The 20219-nt window shown below is 42.4% G+C and overlaps 1 protein-coding gene across 1 annotated transcript in view; it reads left to right on the forward strand.

Moving 5' to 3' along the window:
- Positions 1-20219, forward strand: part of ATP2C2 (ATPase secretory pathway Ca2+ transporting 2) — a 109602-nt gene that overhangs the window by 50650 nt on the left and 38733 nt on the right. The window contains exons 4-11 of the mRNA XM_036750719.1: positions 192-281; positions 1076-1111; positions 1215-1276; positions 4192-4300; positions 9319-9468; positions 9556-9624; positions 11745-11820; positions 14039-14105. Of these exons, the coding sequence (XP_036606614.1) occupies positions 192-281; positions 1076-1111; positions 1215-1276; positions 4192-4300; positions 9319-9468; positions 9556-9624; positions 11745-11820; positions 14039-14105 (659 nt within the window). The remainder of the gene's footprint in view (positions 1-191; positions 282-1075; positions 1112-1214; positions 1277-4191; positions 4301-9318; positions 9469-9555; positions 9625-11744; positions 11821-14038; positions 14106-20219) is intronic.

The following is a 20219-nucleotide window of genomic DNA, read 5'->3' on the forward strand; positions in this document are numbered from 1 at the left end:
GGCAGAATTAAAACAACTGGGCAATGGATATTTCAGAGAACAGAGTCTTACTCATACCGCGCCTCCCCCCCACACCAGCATTACCTACCCAGAAGGCCAGCACTGTCTATATATTTAATAAATGTATGTTTCTCTGTGTCAGTGTGGACCTGCATAAATGATGTAAACATGTTTTTTTTTCCTTTCCTTAGTTTAAGAATCCGCTTATCCTGTTACTTCTGGGCTCCGCTTTAGTAAGCGTGATTACCAAAGAATATGAGGATGCTGTTAGCATCACAATGGTGAGTCCATGAGAAGCCATAAATAAGGACTAGAAATCAATGGGGCTGAGGACTTCGGAGGTGGGAATCAGGGAATGCCTTCTATGCATTAACATCTGAGGAAAAAAATCTTAGCCCATTTTCTTAGTAGTGAGTACCACATTAGGCTAAGTGTTTAGAGATCTGTTTCCGTTTGGGCTCTGATAAACAGTAGCTGGGTGGTCCTGGTGTTGGGAAGACCTGAATTCCAGTCTAGTCTCAGACATGTACTGGTTGCATGACCCTGATCAAGTCAATTGTCCTCTGTCTGCCTCAGTTTCCTTAACTGTAAAATGGGGATAATAGCACCTACCTCACAGAGTTGTTGTGGCAATCAGATGAGATAATGTAAATAGTAAATGCTTAATGAATGCTCATGTCCTTCCTTCTTTCTGCCACTACCTTATTGTATGACTTCGCCATCTTTTCTCACTAAGCTGAGCTTTCTTTCCATGTGATAAGAAGCCAGACTGGTTATTCTGTTCCTTTCCTAAAATTCTGTGATTTGTTGCTTCCTCTCACATGAGCCTCTTTGAGTAGGTGACCTCAGGGCAGTGTACAGTACTAGCCAAGCATGGTCCTGGACATTTTTACAGCTCATAGGAGCAATCTCTCTTTTGTCCTGGAACAGCATCTCACCTCACCCATTTCATTGTTCAGCTTTCCTATTCCCAAAGGCCTATAGAATTGTCAAGGAATACTAGAGACCAGTTGACACCTTATTCCTTTTATCCTGATCCATTTCAAAGTTAATTGTTTTCCCCATTTGTCTTTAGGCCGTACTGATTGTGGTTACAGTAGCCTTCATCCAGGTAAGTTATGCCATGAAGCATCCTATCTTGGTAACCCCATGAAGCCGTCCAACTTTAGAGCGATTCTCTTCTGGAACAACCTTTCTAATGTGCTTCTTATCAGGAATACCGATCCGAGAAGTCTCTGGAAGAACTTAGCAAGCTTGTGCCTCCAGAATGTAACTGGTAAGTGAGATGGTTCCTAGGAATTTATGCAACACCAGGAACAATTAATGAACCAATCAGTTGAATGGCAAAAATCAGGTATTTGTGATGTTGTTCCCAAAGGACATTCATGGTTTGATGGAGAGAGTTCTGGTCTTGGAATCAAGACGTGAATTCTAGTACTGATTCTGCAACCAAGTAGTTGCGTGTCTTTGGACAAATCATGTTACTATTATGATCAACAATAAATTAAGTAGTTATCAAGTCAATGAGAATTTATTAGGTGCCAGTCTGTAGGCTATTTGTAGATTTTCCTTTTACAAAGGAAGTCCCTTTTAGAGCACGTTTCCATACTTAAGGAGAATTAATCCAGATCAAATGGAACCTTAGAAGTCATGTTATCCAATGTCCTGCATTTTTCCGATGAGGACACTGAAGACTAAATGAGAGGGGTGATTTTGTGAAGGTCAGCAGAGCCTGGGTGTTCTGAATCTAGTTGTGAAGGAAGAAACTCTTCCAGAGCTGGGTTTCCCTAAATGTGCCCCCATGTGATGTTGAGAGTTAATGTGGTTTTGGAAAATAAGCAAGAAAGTGATTTGTACTTCGAGACCACTGCAAGGCCATAGGAGAAATGGTGGATCAAGAGCCAGAAGACCCATGAGTCAATGCCTTCCGTGCCACTCATTAGCCATTTATTTAGGGCAGCTAGGTGGCACGGTGGAGAGAGCACTAGGAATCAGGAACATTCATCTTCATGAGTTCAAATCCTGCCTCAGACACTTATTAGCCGTGTGACCTGGGGCAAGTTACGTAAACCTGTTTGCCTCAGTTTCCTCATGTGTCAAATGAACTGGAGAAGGAAATGGCAAACCACTCCAGTATCTGTGCCAAGAAACCTCAAATGGGGTCATGGAGAGTCAAACGGGTCTGAAATGACTGAACAACAACAGAAAGCCACTTATTTGGGCAAATCATTCGATTCTTCTTGATCTCAATGTCCTCATATGTAAAATGAAGGTGACTTCTTACTGTTTCTCTTCTAGCTTTAAAATTTTATGGATAGAGTCGAGGGAGGGCTCACTCAGAAATTCATTATTGAGTGTTAATTATGTTGGTATTAATATCTTTAGAATTCACCATAATGGAGCTAAGTTCATTAGAGTTTTTCCTTTGTGAGAGAGCAGCCCTAAGTCTTAATCTGTGCCGTTAAGTTATTCACATTTTAAGCAGGGAGGTTTATGCTCCTCAAATTTATTGTGGAATGTTCTAATCCTTAGCTTCATCCAACTTGAGCCTAATTCTGGAACAGAAATGTGAATTTGAACAATATAATGAAAATACTAAAATCTGGCGGAATTTAGTATTTCTTTCTTCCCAGAAACCAAGCACAGCACCAAAATGAATGTAGGCCTTGCTTAACCCGTCTGTAAACCTGAGCCATGGTACGATGAAGCTCAGGAAAGTCCATGAGACCTCTGTTGTTAAGAAGTTTTCGGATTTAGGAAGTTAGCCCAAGAAAACCCCGGGTCCCATCTGTGACTTCTCTCCCCCAACCTCATTGATGGTTGTTCAGTTATTTCACTTGTGTCTGACTCTTTGTGACCCCTTTTTGGAGAGGGGTTTTCTTGATAAAGTGGAGTGGTTTGCTGTTTCCTTCTCCAGCTCATTTTACAGATGTGGAAACTGAGGCAAAGAGGGTGAAGAGACTTTCCTGGGGTCACACAGCTAGTAAGTGTTTGAGGCTGGATTTGAACTCAGGTCTTCCTGACTCCAGGCCCAGTGCTCTAACCACCGCACCATGTAGCTGCCCAAATGTTGGGGGCAAGAACCCAAATCCAAGTCTTTGGAATCTAAGGCCAGCGTTCTTTCCCACTCACCGTTTAGTCTTTCCACCAGAAGACTTTCACATGAGAGGCATTGTTATCATAATGAAAACAAGATTTCTCTTTGGAAAAGAGTTTTCTAGTTGGCTTAGTACATTATAATTTGGGTGGCAGGGCTGTGGTAGTGGCCAGCCATGAAAGAAAGAAGGGAATAATAATGAGACGTCAGAAGTCTAGCAGTAAGCCTCAGGGCTCATGTTTCAGGACTTCTTTTGTCTAGTCTGGCTCCTGACTTGGAAATTTGGGACAAGCCCCTTCTAGGCCTGGAGTTAGGAAGACTCCTCTTCTTGAGTTCAAATCCAGCCTCAGACACTTACTAGCTGTGTGACCCTAGCCAAGTCATTTCACCCTGTTTGCCTCAGTTTCCTCATGTGTCAAATGAGCTGGAGAAGGAACTGGCAAAACTATTCCTGTACCTCTGCCAAGAAAACCCCAAATAGGGTCACGAAGAGTCGGACATCACTGAAACAACTGAATAACTTAACTACACTTAAGCTTTCTCAGTTTCCTCAAATAAATACATATGACAGAGCGTTCTGAAAATAATTTCAGAGTAAGACAGTTATGTTTTAAAGAAAAGCAATAGTTGTGTATGTGTGTGCATTTTTTGTGGGTCGTCTGCTTGTGTCTGGTATAATGAAAAAAGCTATAGACCTGGAATGGGGACATTTCCTGGACAATCCATAACTTCTCTGGGCTTCACTTTTTTTATCTTTAAAATAGAAATTATATTTGCACCACATATCTCACAGAGTTGTCATGAAGAAGGCACTTTGTAAACCTTAAATCAATGTTATTTAAATGGGGCAGTTTTATCTTTGTTTGCCCTTCAGGATAAATTTTATCTAATAGAAATGCTCTTGTCACAAATGAGAAAACGTTGTTTGATTCTTTGATTTTTCTACCAATGATCAACCCCTAAAGCCAAAAAAAATTTTGTAATTAAGAGGACTCTTGTTTCAGTGATCTGTATTTATGCAGTTATCATTAGGACATAAAGTACATTTCTTTCAACATGGGTACTCTTGTTTTCTATCTGATTCAAATGTTCAGCATAAGAGAGGGGAAGCTCCAGCATGTTCTTGCCCGAGATCTCGTCCCCGGAGACATCGTGTGCCTCTCCGTTGGAGACAGGGTTCCTGCTGACATCCGACTCATAGAGGTAAGGATGCCCAACTTTGTAGACGTTACAGAGTGTACCTTTTGGGTCACTTTCAAGTTTGTTGTTTTGTTTTTATATTACACACATGTACAGATCACTCTCACTTTGTAAGAGATCTCTTATAACAAAATAAAGCAGTTAAGTAAAACTTAATCCTGAGATTGCTTCTCTGGCAATATCTGAGAATACAATGTGAAGCCTGAAAGGAAACATCTAAGTCCTCTGAGAAGCTAAAATATATTTCACTAGGTTCAAGTACTTTGGGCTTCATTTGCAGCAGAGTCCCTCATTCAAAACCCATGTTGCATTATTCAGTCCTGTCTGACTCTTCGTGACCCCATTTGGGGTTTTCTTGGCAAAGATACTGGAGCAGTTTGCCATTTCCTTCTCCAGCTCATTTCACAGATGAGGAAACTGAGGGTTAAGTGGGGTGCCCAGGGTCACCCAGCTAGTAACTGTCTGAGGCCAGATTTGAGCTCAGGTCTTCCTGACTCCAGGCCTAGCACTCCATCCACTGTGCCACAGGGTTAGGCTACTTTATCTTGAATCAATTAATCCATCTTTAATGTCACTTTTAGATCTAAATCCTATAATCCTAAGTCAACTTTAAGCCTTTTTCTTTGGCAGAAATTACATAACCTATGTATATTTTGGTTTTGCAAAGACACTGGTTTTCCATTTCCTTCTCCAGCTCATATTTGACAGATGAGGAAACTGAGGCAAATAGATGAAGTGACTTGCCCAGGGTCGCCCAACTAAGAAGTGTCTGAGGCTGGATGAAGATGGGTGCTCCTAATTCTATGCCTATCGCTTTATCCACTGAGCCACCTAGGTGCCCCAGAACATATGCACTCTTACTTTATTTACAATTGAAACAACTATGGTTATTTGATTCCCCAATCCTCAGCCGATTAGAAGCAGCACATCAGAAGGTAAAGGGTATTGCTGGGACCATTTAGTGCAGGGATAAACAGTCCAGTGGTACCTGAGAGCATCGCTGCATTACAGGATTATAAGAACAATATAATACTGTATATAATACATTATGCTGTACATAACACATTAGCAGATGTCTATGACGATGACCCTGAGTTGTGGTATATTAGAAAAAACATGAGGTTTGGAGTCAAAAAGACTTGAATTTAAATCCTAGATCTGTTCCTTATTAGCAGTATGACGTAGGATAAGTAATTTCTCTTCTCTGGCCAGTAGTTTCCACCTTGGTAAAATATGGTGGCAGCGAGATACGGTTGGGAAGCATTGAATTTAGAGTCTGAAGACCGAGGTTGAAAAACCGCCTCTTCCACTTACCGCTGATGGGACTCCAGGCAGGTTACTGCACCTCCCCCTTTTCACCACCTCTCTTCCTGCAAAATGAGGTGGTTTGGATGACAACACCTTTAAGGTTCCTTCCAGCTCTATGTCTATGATCCTTTGACTAGATGATCTCCAAGATCCTCTTTAGATCTAAAAGGCTCTGATCTCTAACTCTTCACTCCCAGGATGCCTCTGGCTTTGGATAACATCCTTGACACAGAAATGAGTTCTTTGCAATGCATACTACAAAGGCATATATACCAACATACTATTTGCAAGCCACCATCTCAGTGTACACGGACAGCGAGGGCTAATTTTCAGTGATATGTCCCAGTTGGTTATTGCCTCTACCCCACCTTCCTTTCCCATCCCTTCCCCATTGCCCCCAGCAACAGTTTGTAAACATTGGCATGCTTCCTCACCACTCTGGTCCAAGCCTTTGTGCCAGAATAATTGACACTAGCAATATGGTGGACTGTTTTTGAAAGATTGTCAAACCCTGACCTAGCAAAGAACAGTAAATGAAGAGCAAGGCAAACCAGTAAACGTGAAAATCGATGTTGGTGTCAATTTACTGGCCAAATTGAAACTTCTGAGGGTCTGTGATTTTTCAAGGCTTCAATATGGCATGGATTTTCTTTAGTCAATCAATCAGTAAATATTTATTAAGCACCAACTATGTGCCAGACACTATGCTAAGGTGTGGGGTTACAAAAAGAGGCAAAAGACAGTCCTGCTCTCAAGGAACTTACTATCTAATGGGTAAGACAACATGAAAACAAATATATACAAATTTTTACAGGATTTATAGGATAAATAGGAAATAATTAACAGAGGCAAGGCACTGGAATAGAGAAGGGTTGGAGAAGGCTTCCCATAGGAGGTGAGATTTTAAATGGGACTTTAAAGGAAGCCAGGGAGGTCATTTGAAGCTCCATGTGACTTTGAGCAAGTCACTTCTCTGGGATTTACTTTTTGACCAAAAAAGTAGGAGGTTAGACCAGATAACCTCTACAGTCCCTTCCAGCTCTAACATTCTGTCTTAAGCCCACTCCCATCTCTGACATCTGTGTTCTAAGCCTCCTTCTAGCTTTGACATTCTGTGTTCTAAGCCCTCTGGTTTTGACATTATACGATCCCATGGTCACTGTCTGCAGATTTTGCTCCTGACACTTTACAGCCTGATTTAAGGGCCAATAAGTTTGTTTATTTACAACAGGAACTGTAAAACTACTTGTTAAGCCAGGACAATGCAGTCAGGAGTAGCTTTAAATATGTTTTGAAGCCATTCCAGTTTCAAGAAGCAATATGTTAAGGAATCGGCCTTCAAACTCAAGATTAACAAAACATCATCTTCAGTTAAAGACAAAGGACAGGGACCTCAGCCGCATACGCTGACCTGGTACAACCAGTAAGACCAGGCCACGGCTTTCTTTTTCTCTGCCATTTATGAAATAAAAGGTGACTCGGATTGAATTTGTCAGAACTCCAAGGAATGCTTTGTCTTTGGAGCAGGGAAAATAACGATTTCAGAGCATGGGTGTGACAAAGCAAGAGTGTTTGGTTGGGAGAGAAAAGGACTGAAGATTCTTTTCTGCTGTCCATCTCAATCATGCCCTACCTTTGTCAGTTCCTCCTGCCTGCCATCAAAGCCACAGTGTGGCTTGTCTTCCTAGTTACCTATAGGTCTCTTTCCTTCCTTTTGATCACTCATGCTGATCTATATCAGGGCTGTCCAAAATACGGCCTGCAGTGCAATTTTATGCGGCTCACCTATGGGTTTTAATTTTCATGAGCAAAAAAAAAATAATAATAATTTGCATGGAATGCATATTAGATTTTTTAAATCCCATCACTAATAAATAATCTCATTGATATTAATTTTCTTTGGTGTTTTTAAGCAATATTATGGAAGGAATATATTGCACGGAATTTTCAATCGATCTGTGGGATGCATTCCGTCTGTACGATGCAGACTGGTCAGTATGCACCTACCTTTATACTGTTGTGTTGTCTCTTTGTTGTTTTGTGTTTGCTCTCGCGCTTCGCGCCTTCTCCTGTCATATTGATGACATGCATTCCCACACTTTCTATTAGCGTACTGTATTTTTTATTCTGGGTGCGGCCCTCGAATAATTAGTGTATTTTAATGAGGCCCTAAGTTAACCTAAGGTTGGACAGCCCTGATTTATATTGACCCCAGCTGCTGCCTCTTCTTGACCTTCCGTTCTTAAATCCTGGCAGCCTGGCTTCCATTCCCATTACTTACTGAGGTTGCTCTCTTGATTCCCTTGGCATTATTAAGCACTTTCTATGTGCCAGGTAGTCTGCTAGATGCTTGGAATGCAGAGGCAAACTTGAAGGTGTCCCTGCCCTCAGCTAAATTACATTCTCCTGGGAACCTTTGACTTCATTGGGACTGGGAATTCCTGGACAGGAAACACCCTGTATCAGCAACTGTTCCAACTTAAATTCTTAGCAAGTTGTCTGGAGGTAGAGTGGCTTGCACAGGGCTACCCAGCCGGGATGTGTCAGAGGGCCGGGGTCGAGGCTAGCTCTCTATGCCATGTGGCCTTTCCAGCATCCTGAACAGAGGCAGATCAATCCAAAGTAATTTAGAGAGAAAGGGAGGCTTGCTACTCTGCTCATTCTTTCTATGTTTGCCTCCAGGGATGGGGAGAGAGACAGACAGACAAAGAGGGGAGGAGAGGGGAGGAAGGGGAGAAGAGAAAGAGAGAGAGATAAACAGAGACAGAGGCAGAGAATGGGAGAAAAGAGAGAGGGGAGGAGAGAGCAAGAAGGGAGAGTCAGAATGAGAGAGACAGAAGGAGAGAGAGAAGAAGAGAGGAAGAGGAGGAGAGGAAGAGGAATAAGACAGGGAGAGGGAAACAGAGAGAGGCAGATAAGGGGTGAAGAGGGGCAAGAGAGAGAGAGAGAGAGAGAGAGAGAGAGAATGAATTAAGCACGATGGAGAAGGGGATGGCAATCAGGAAAGGTTTTGTGTAGGTCAAGAGATGTCACTTGAGCTGAGCCTTGAAGGAAGCTATGAATTCTAGGAGACAGAGGTGAGGAGGGGGCTTTCCCAGGCATGGAGGACAGACAGCCTGTGCAACAACAGAGGTAAGATGTGGTGTAGAGGGAACAGCCAGTTTGGCTGGAATGTAGCATATGAAAAGTAGCATAATTTAAAGTAAGACTCTGGAGAAGAAGGTGGCCAGTTCCCCATCATCTGCCACAGCTCAGGTAAGAAGCCAGCCCTGGTTTTCTTCTGATACAATCACATGGCATCCGAGAAATCATGATTTGTGTTGTACTTTTCAGATTGCAAGGCCCTTTCATCGTAAGTAAGCTCTGAAGTAGGTAATATAAGCATTATCAGTCCCGCTTTATGGAGGATGGGAGTTGAGACTTGTATTGAAATCCCAACTTTGTCACTTATTAGCTGCTTGATCTTGGCCCTGCGACTTCCCCTCTCTCAGCCTCAGTTTCCTTATCTGTAAAATAAAGGGGTTGTTGCAGATGACCTTTAAAATATTTTCAGCACTGAATGAATTTGGAGATGCATTGTCTTCCTCCCCACCCCCAGCATCTGTGGGTGGCTTGTCTTACAATGCCAAGGGTTTAAATATCATTCTGTAAAATCAAAGCAACTAATGTGTGTTGGGAGGTGAAATTACCTTTTCTTTCTCCTTTTAACTTAGGTTACAGAGCTCTTGGTTGATGAGTCTAGTTTTACTGGAGAAGCTGAACCTTGCATCAAAACAGACGGCCCCTTGTCAGGGGGAGGGGACCTGACGTCACTGAGCAATATTGTGTTCATGGGAACCCTAGTCCAGTATGGAAAAGGGAGAGTAAGTCCCCTTCTGTCTACTTGATGCATTTTGATCCATCTCTCCTAAAAACTGTCCATAGTTACTGTTTTTATTTCCTTAATACAGGGAGTAGTGATTGGAACTGGAGAAAAATCTCAGTTTGGAGAAGTGTTCAAAATGATGCAAGCCGAAGAGGTGAGAAGAGGGTAGGGATGTGTCATCTGATGATCTGTTGAAGGACTGGTCTGAGGGTGAAATGAGCTGCCTCAGAAGATGATGAGTTCCCAATCAGTGGAGGTCTTTAGGGAGGGAAGAAAACAAGTATTTATTAAGTACCTGCTGTGTGCCAGGGACTGTGCTTTACAGATATTATCATTTGATCCTCACAACAACCCTGGCAGGTAGATGCTATTATAAGCCTCATTTTACAGTTGAAGAAATTGAGGCAGAGAGAGGTTAAGTGATTCGTCCAAGGTTCCATAGCAAGCAAGTATCTGAGGCTACATCGGAACCCAGCTCATCCTAACTCTAGGCCCAGTGCTTTATCCTACATGCACCCAACTGCCCAGGTACCTTCGGGTGAAGGGCGAGTGACCACAGGGCAGAAATGTTGCAGAGAAATTTCCTACCCCCATACTATTGGGACTACGTAACCCCTGAGCCCTTCCATGTCTGAGAATCAGTAATTCTAACTGATCTTGTTTAGCTTTAGAGAAGAGACTTTGGAGGACACAGTTGTTTTCTTCCAGTAAAAGAGTGGCGTGAAGAAGAAGGAGCAGACTTACTATGTGTGGTTCCAGAGAGCCAGGCAGCAGGACTAGGACCAAAGTGGAGATATGGAGACAATATAAAGATTGTCCATAATTAGCCAAAATTGCCCAAATTGTCCAAAGTGGAGATATGGAGACAATGTGGAGATTGTCTAGATTGTCCAAAGTGGAGATATGGAGACAATATGGAGATTGTCCAAATGGTCCAAAGTGGAAACATGGAGACAATATGGAGATTGTCCAAAATTGTCCAAAGTTTCCAAAGTGGAGCTATGGAGACAATGTGGAGATTGTCTAGATTGTCCAGAAGATATGGAGACAATATGGAGATTGTCCCAAATTGTCCAAATTACCCAAAGCAGAGATATGGAGACAACGTGGAGATTGTCTAGATTGTCCAGAGGAGATATGGAGATGATGATATGGAGATTGTCCGTAATTGTCCATAGTTTCCAAAGTGGAGATATGGAGTCACTGTGGAGATTGTTTAGATTGTCCAGAGGAGATATGGAGACAATATGGAGATTGTCCCAAATTGTCCAAATTACCCAAAGCAGAGATATGGAGACAACGTGGAGATTGTCTAGATTATCCAAAGTGGAGATATGGAGATTGTCCAAAGGATATATGACAACAATATGGGGACTGTCCAAATTGTCCAAAGTGGAGAGATGGAGACAATATGGTGACAAAATTCTATGAGGATGAATTTTCTAACTCTTAAAACAGTCTAGCTGCCTTAGGAGATACGGAGGTCCCTTTTACTGAAGAGGTTTAACTCAAGGCTGGATGACAATTTCAGTCAATCATCAAGCATGTATTAAGTAATTACTGCATGCCAGGTATGGCATGGGACTGCTCAGGTACTGAGGATACAAATCAAAAGTGACACAGTCCCTGCCTGCCCTTAAGGATATCATATTCACAGGTAAGCATAGGGAAAAATCAGATGTAGACAAGATAAATATACTCATCTTCCTGCTACTGAAACCTTAGACTCTCCCCTGAGAGGTTGGGCTCTAATAGATGAGCTTTCAACTTATTCCCAATCAGACCTCCATGCCACTTCCCAGTATCACCCCCCTCAAGGTCCCCTTTATTCGTACTATTCCCCCATTATAATATAAGCTTCTTGAGGGCAGGGATTACCTTCCTTTGTATATTTGTGTCATCAGTACTTAGCACAGCATCTAGCTCATAAGAAGCACTTAATCCATGCTCTGTCTACTTAGGGTGGTTGTGGCATGAGAAGAAAGAAGGTGTCAGGGGGCAAGGGTGTTGAGGTGAATCAGTAAGAGTTGGGAACTTACTGGATCTGTGAGATGGGGGGAGAATAAGGAGCTGAGGATGATTTTAAGGTTGCAAACTTGGGTGGGTAGAAGAATGATGGTGTCCTCAACACAAGGAAGGAAAATAGAAGGGTGGGCAGGTTGCTGAGGAATTGTGAATTCAATTGTAAAACTGTACAGTTCTAAGATTCTTTGCAAAGTCCTATTGCTAGTGTTATTACATGAAGCTGATGACTCTTTTTTTATACCCCATCAGACTCCCAAGACTCCCTTACAGAAAAGCATGGACAAACTGGGCAAACAGCTCACTCTCTTCTCATTCGGCATAATTGGTGAGTTAACGACCGTTCACATTCTAGCTTTATTGGTTGGGGAGATGGCCTAAAAAACCCTTAACAAGTCTTTCAACTCAAAGGATGCTTCGTTCCTATGGGGAAAATAGACCCTTTCTCTTCATGGCATTTCTTTGACCTTTGTCTTCAAGTCTAACCAGAGATTTGGAATGAATGTCTGTTTCTCAGTCATGTTGTAAACACGGCTGGTACTTCAAGGACTGAAGGTGTGCAGAGAATGAGTGGCTGTAGCAAACTGACCCCTCATCTTATGGAGGAGGCAACTGAGACTCTGATGGGGGATGGGATTTGTCTGAGGTCACTAAATGAATGAATTGTAGCTCTGGAGCTAGAACACTGATCTCCTGGCCCTCATCAATCAATCAGTAATCCATAAGCCATTATTAATCACCTGCTGTGTGCCAGGCAGGATGCTAGGTGCTGGGGTCCTTGTCTTGCCAGCAAGAAGCTGTCCAGCATTTCTTTGCTCTGGCAGCACCGGATGTCCCTTTCTAGCACTGTCAGCTGTTTACTCCAAGTGAATTTTAGACATAGCTAAAGCTTTGAAAGCCTGGTACGTGGTAGATGCTTAATAAATATTTATTGAGTGACCAACTGATATTTAAGGTTTAGAAAGCATTTTCTTTACAAGAGTACTATCAGGTATGGTCATAAGTTCAGAGCTGGCAGGGGCCCTAGAGACCATTTAATTTAAGTACCTCATCTTACAGATAAAAAAACTTGATACCCAGACGGGGAAGGGAGCCACTTGATGGAGACTGCATTAATTAGTGACCTAGTGGTGACTTCAAGCCATCCAGCCTTCTTCCCACTGTACCATCCCTAGAAAATAACACTTATTAGCCTCTAAACCTTCCTGATAGAGTATAGATTGAACTGGTTGACTTTCATCTCGGTGTAACCGCATGCGTTTTCACAAGATTTTCACCACTCTCGTTCACATGTTACTCATGCCATAACGAGGGTGAGTCGGCATATCCAAAGTCTGAGTCATACCCGGGTGATACCTTGCTACTGGATCTCCAGCTACAGAGCATGCTTTATGCAGCCTCTGAGGTCCCTGCCAGCTGTGGGGCCAACGATTCCATGCCTGGAAAGGGCCAAAAAAAGTACTGGTTGCAAAATTCGACTTTGATGCCAATGAGGCTATTACTGAAATATTTAATAAGGTATTATTAGTATTCATCCATTAATGTTTCACGCTGATGGCTCATTCTCATGCAGAAGTGAGCCTGGTTGCCCAAAGTATAGCATGAGCTCTGGTTCATCCTCTTAAATTAAGGCCGCCCTCATCAGCAGAGGGTTTGGCCAGAAAATGGTAAAATTAGTCCCATAAACTCATGAAGCTATCTGCTGAGATATGGAAGGAGTCACAGTCTTCATTGATGAAGGAGAACACCTATGCTGATGGGTTCATGATGTACTGAAGGGTAAATATTAGATAATATTATGATATTAGGCCCAGAAAAGGTAATACTTGCCCATGGTCACACAACTAGTGAGTATCACAGAGGGGATTGGAACCCAGGTCTTCCGGACCTAAGTCCAGCACTGCACTACACTGCCTTTCTCTAAAACACTATATAAACATTTGGTATTATTATGATAAATAATGAGTGCTTACAGGTGCTAATTGTAGTACCAATAATAGAAAACTTTGAATTAATTATAGAGAAGAGAAGACTCTGCTCCAGTTGAATGCACTGTTAAACAAGTTATTTTCCTCCCCATGGTACTATTTATAATTCTTCCTCTACTCCTCCAGAAAGGAGGGGGAGGAGTGTGTATCCCACCCTTGAACATCATGTCACTTGAAAACATGACTTTGTCAGTGATGGTGGTCCTTCCACACATCCCAAGTCCCCCACACCTCACTGAATAATGTTATAAGCTGCTGTCACCACAGACTTCCATCATCTGGTACCCAGCCCTCTGGTGATGAGCCCGCCTTGAAGCTTTCCCACAAAGATGGCAGCTTATTATAATTGTTTCATGGACAGCCAATGGCCCCCTAGTTGAGAGAATATGGGTCATGTCTTCAACATGGCAGATGGAGAGGACAAAATGTTACTAAGCACTTCCACGTGGGGTGTGTGTGTGTGTGTGTCTGTGTGTGTCTTCAAGGAAGTGCATTTTTAAAAATTGCTATAGCTTTTAGAGCCTTTTTTTATATATATAATCTCTGTTTCTCTGGCAGGTTTAATCATGCTAATTGGCTGGCTTCAAGGGAAACAAATTCTCAGTATGTTCACTATCGGGGTGAGGTAGGTAAGAGGCTGACCCTGGGTGGCCTGTTTGTACTCAAAGAACAGTCCAGAAAGGCTGAAGACCTAGGAGGTGTTGGGTTCATCTTTCTAGTCCTGCTCTTCCTGTAGGAAGAGACCATTCCTGGGGGCTTCTTCTTCCCATGCTGCCCTTCATGTGACTCCTTGCTCAAGTGCCATTCAGTCCAATAAACAGTTATTAAGCACTAACCACTACAGTACCGGGGAGAAAAGGAACCAAAATAATATGCCACCAAAGGCTCAAGGAGCCACCAGTTAACATTAGAGATGGAAGAAAGCATAAAGGGAGAAGGGGAAAGGGGAAAGGAATAAACATTTATTAAGTGCCTACTATATGCCAGGCACTATGCTAATTAAGCACCTTACAAATATTATGTTGGATGATCCTTACAATAACCCTGGGAAGATAGGTGCTGTTATGATTCACATTTAACAGTTGAGGAAACTGAGGCAAACTGAGTTAAGTGACTTGCCCAGGGTGACACAGCTAGTAAGTTTCTGAGGCCGAATTGAATTCAGGTCTTTCCGATTCCAGGGGTGTTCTACACACTGAGCTACCTGGTTGCCCAGAATAGCTAAATAAAGATCACTTAGTTCAAACCTTTGGTTATACAGAAAAGCAAACTGAAGCCCAGATCCAGGAATTGACCTGGCCCGGATAACACAGCTCAGTGGCCAACTAGGGACAAAAAACAGAGACTGAGGCATGAGGGGAAGAGAAGGAAAAAGAAGGCAGGCACCCAGATCTCCCACACCAGAGAACTCTCTAGTATCCCCTCCATCCTCTTCTTCCTCTGCTTTGGCCCTTCCATTTCACCAAAACCAAAATGAATCAAAGAATGAAAATCCATTTCAGTGTTTACCATATATGGAGCATCATGGATACAAACGCAAAAGCAAAGAGAGTTCCTGTTGTCCATGAGCTCACATTCTAACAACACACATAGGGAAATGATGGCCAGGTTGTTGGTCCAGACAGTCATAGGGATGCTGAGTGGGGTCATGTGGTAATGGGTTGGTAAACTCATTCTAGAAGCAAATGATAGAGTTAATTTGATCCTGGTTCTAGAGCTGTTGGGGAGGTAGGGAAGGTATAAGAACAGAACACACAGGCAAGGTGGTCAGGGAAGTAGGGAGTGATGTTGAAGGGAGGCCTGCTTAAAATAGTGAGGCAGGGGCAACAGTCACTGATCAGGACACAGAAGATTCCCAACATCAGCGTATCATGACTGCCATGGTCAAAAAGCACAGTCCTTGACACGGTGGTCAGCCTTTTCCTAACCAGCAAGGCTGGTCTCCGTATCCCAGAACCAGTGTATCTCAATGCTCTGATAGAACTTGCCAAGGTTTTGCTTCATTGCTGAAGCCTTCAAAGAACCAATGGAAGAATACTATACTTGGAACCAGGGAGTCTAGGTCTGATGGTGGGTGACCTTGGGCATGTCATTTCTGCTCATCTGAAAAATGAGGGGGCCTAGATCAGGATGATAGAGATAGAAGGTACATAATTGGCCATCTAAGTCTGACCCCTTCATTTTCCAGATGCACAAATGGAGGCCAAAGGAAATCAAGGGATTTATTTATTAAAGGTTGCACAAGACAGAGGCTAGCTTTGAACCTAGGTCCTCTGATTTCTGATCTTTGGTACCACACTGCCCCTTAGGGGACCTCAGGTCTCTTCCAGATCCAGAGGTCCTAAGTAAATAACTTTAAAAGATTTCTATTTTCATTGGTGTGGTCGACCCCTTAGTAGACAATTTCATGGGTTGTTATGCCTCCCCAATTCGTCACCTGGTAGCCAACCTTCTGGTGGTAAAAAGTAGATAATACCGAAGGAATTAAGACCACACTGCAAAGAATTTCAGCCGCTCATCTGCCAAGTCTTAGGAAAAAGGAAAGAAAGCAGCTGTCTTCTCCCCCTTGTAGGGGCCTGGGAGAATGAACTAGGATGTCAGGAGAGTGGGGGGCAAGAGGAGGGAGAATGCAGGGAGTCTCTTGGGTGTTGGTCAGGAAGTGTTTGTTGTGCCAAAACATAATATAGCAATTAGGCTTTGTTTGACTTTTTCTTTTTTTAAGACGATGCTGCTGGGATATTGATAAATGACATGTGACTGCACCATCTCAGAAAAGATGACCACTTTTTGTGTGTAAGAGAGTAATAGTCACAGCAATCTTTCAGAAGCAAATAAGTAGTCAAGAAATCCAACCCCATTCATTTTATTATTTAATATTATAATGGCATTTCTATAGCACTTACTATGTGGCAGGTGCCAGGCTAAGTGCTTTACAAGCATTATCTTTTTTGTTCATTATAGGTAGGTGCTATAATTATCCCCATTTTCCAGCTGAGGAAACTGAGGCAGAGATAGGTCAAGTGACATGCCCAGAGTCACACAGGTAGGAAGTATCTGAGGCTGGACTTCAACTCAGATCCTTCTGACATGGTCTGAGGCTCTATCCTCTGCTCCACCAGGCTGCATCCCTAGAGAACTGGTTGGAAACCTAGAGCTCAGGTGAGAAGCTGTTTCAACAATTCGGCTAGCAGCTGCTGTGGGGGTGAAAAACCAACACAAGCCCAACAACTAGAAGGCTGCAAGCCCAAGTTCTTTTGATCTGCTTTACTAAGGAAAGCAATGTTAAGGGTTAACAATCTTACTTTAATCCAGCATACAAATACCATTCACTTAGTTCAGGAAAAAAAGCCAGCACTCTGAACTTCAGAGCAAATACAAACAAATTACAAACATCAACAGACCTTGTCTGATTCAAATCTCAATGCATAGTTACCAGGATTTAACAAAGTCCCAACATCCGGGTTTACAAAGCTGGAGGACTCTTAACTACAGCTGCCCAGAGTTTCCGCATCAGCACACTGCCAAGAGTGAGAGCCCCTCGTAAATAGCTCTGTTCTCTCTTTTTATACACCCTTCAGCCGTCATCAAACATTTGAGCAACCAGAACTCAGGCTCCTACTATTGGCTCTGGTCTTAGCAACTCCCCTTAGGAACCTGAGGGCGTCACGCCCACACAGGCTTAGCATCTAGTAGATAGGGGTTTGGGCCTGGGGTTTAGCACCTAGTAAGACTCAATCAAAGACACCCAACTCAATTGATATTACAGAAGCCTAGCCTGGAAACAAAAAGCTGAGGATCTTCAGCTTTAGGTAGATAATAGCTGACTGCTGTGTGAGTGGGTGAAGTCCCTGAGAGAGAGGGAAAAGGACAGAATGACAGAAAGGGAAATGGAAGGGAATTCCCGCTACTGGAGGGAGAGAGGACAAAGAGCAGCCTCTCAAGAAGACACTGGAATGTTTTTTTTTTCTTTTAGTCATTAGTTTTCTGATCAGAGAGACACACAGAGACAGAGACAGAAAGAAAGAGAGAGAGAGAGAGAGAGAACAATAAAGAGAGACAGACAGAGAGAGGGAGAGAGAGAAGTAAACAAAGTCCTGTTCTTTAACATGCTCAATTCATCAAGAATTGATTGAGCACCTACTGTGTGTCAGGCTTATTAAGTACCTACTGTGTGTCAGGTTTATTAAGTACTTACTGTGTGTCAGGTGATGCAAAGACAAAATGATAGGCCCTGCCTCAAGGAGCCTCTGTTCTAATCATTGACTAGTGGCTTTCAAGGGAGCTCAGGAGTGGTTTTTTGCTTTGTTTTTCACTGCTACCTCCTAGTATACCCTATTAATATATCCTTTCCATCCAATTTTAAAAAAAAAGGAAAAACCTTGTTAATCCTCTGCAAATATTAGCTTTAGCAATCTTATCAGCCTTTGTTAGAGAACCAAAAAATATTAATCTCGCCATAGAAATGCAGGGCCCGGCCCCATGATCAAATACAGTGATACAGTAATCCATAATAAACTGTTTATATAGCATGTAGTTAAATGTCCTATTGTCTCCCGAGGTAAAGCATCACCATTCCCACGGCATTGGGCAATGCTGAGTATAAAGGACTTTGGATGAGCCTCTTCTTTCAGATAATATTTCATTTAAACTCCTCCCCCTCTTCCCCTCAAGACAAATAACTCTCTGAGGCAGCCTGGGAGTGGATAACAGCAGGTCTCTGTCATCTGTTTAACTCGGGGCAAATTTCCTCCTCTCTAAGAGATCATCTCTGAGCTCCTTCCCAGCTCCACGGTTTCATGACCTATTCTCAACTAGTGCTACCTTTTCCCTATTTTTCAGAGCCCTTTAGTTCAGAAACATTGTATAAGTGCTGACTGTGTGCAAGATGCCCTACTAAATGCTAGCGTTTCAGAGACAAAACCAAAACAGTCTCTTCCCTCTAGATAATAATGCTAGCATTTATATATCGCTTTGAGCCGGACAAAGTGCTTCATAAATATCTCATTTGATCCTCGCCACTACCCTGGGAGGGATGTGCTCTCATTATCGCCACTGTACAGTTGGAGAAACTGAGGCAGACTGAGGTTAAGTGACTTGCCCAGGGTCACACAGCGAGCTGAGGCCAGATTTGGACTCAGGTCTTAGTGACTCCAGTGCTCTCTCTATTCGCTGATTTACCTGGCTGCCCTCAGGGAATTCATGTTCTACTAAAGGGATACATGGATATAGCTCAGTAAATAGAAACTAATTTCAGGAGGGAGAGAAAATGAGGATCCCGAAGAGAGGGGGAAGATTAGGAAAAAAAATAGTTCACTTGAGCTTGAAGGAGGCTTGGAATCCTGGGAGAGGCGGCTTTCCAGGTGTGGGGGAAAGGTCTATGCAAAAGCCTACAGAGGGGAGATAGCATGTCAAGTTTGGGGGAGATTCTTTATATTTAAACATAATAATAAGTAATTATGCTAAAGTTCTTTCTTTGAACAGACCTCGTTCATTTTTATATATTTTTAAGCATCCGTCGCCATGAGCCACAGTCTTCAAAGACTGTAGCTTTATGTCCAGCCCCCTACTCTCCCCCCACCAAAAAAAAAACCTTTACTTCCTGTGGGAAACAAGCTAATTTTTGCACAGAAATAAAGTGCTTTGTGCTCCCTTGAAGCTCCCGTGTCTAAATGGATTTTTTTTTTTTAAGGATCACGTTAACTTGACTGATTTCACTGAATTTAAGAGTTGGTTAATTTATATATCTTGTTGATTAATTTACATATGTGTATGTATGTATATATCTATATACATACACATGTGTATAGAGACTATTAAAGAGTGGGAGAAAATTTATTAGCAGCATATTCCATTTAGTAACTGTGTGGTTTTTTTTTTAATCAAGAAATTGATAATGTTTCCCATAATACACAGGGCAGTTGAACTTAAAACATTAAACATTTATTCTGACTGACCTTTATCTCTAATCATTAGACAATGATCACATGTTAGCTAGGTTGCTAGCATAGCTTCATGACTGTGAAACATAGTACAAAGTGCAGCTAATGTGCACACACTGGTAGCTAGGGGGTCATAGTGGATAGAGCACTGGGAAGACCTGAATTTGAATTTGGTCTCAAATGCTTATTAGCTGTATGATCCTGGGCAAGTCACTTAACTTCTGTTTGCCTCAGTTTCTTCATCTGTAAAAGCAGGATAATGACAGCCTCTACCTCCCAGGGATGTTGTGAGGATCAAATGTGAAAATATTCATAAATTTAAAAATATTTCGATAACTGTATTTCAGTGTAGTTTCATTCATAATCCCATGTATTTTATTTTATACATGTAAAAATCATGATTCTACGAAGGGGTCCATGGGCTTCTTCAGATGGCCAAAGGGGTACATGATGCCACAAAAAGGTTTAAGAATGCCTGCTCTATAGTGTGGTTTGAATTGTTATGTCTGAAAAATTCATCTGTCTTCCATTTTCTGCATCTGTAAAATGATGATGCTGGACTAGATGACTTCTAAGATCTTCTGGGTTTCCTATTAGAATGTTACTTCCCCTAATGAGAACGTAAGCTCCTTGAGCACAGGGACTTTCTGGTTTCCTTGTGTTTTTATTCATAATGCTAATCACAATGCCTGACACATAGTAAGCGCTTAACTAATTAATGTTCTCCCTACTTCCCTCTATCCCTCTCCTCTCCTCCCCTCCCCTCCTCTCTCCTCCTCTCCTTTCTCCCTCCCTTCTCC

This window comes from Trichosurus vulpecula, chromosome 3 (assembly GCF_011100635.1).
Source record: "Trichosurus vulpecula isolate mTriVul1 chromosome 3, mTriVul1.pri, whole genome shotgun sequence".
Taxonomy (NCBI): Eukaryota; Metazoa; Chordata; class Mammalia; order Diprotodontia; family Phalangeridae; genus Trichosurus; species Trichosurus vulpecula.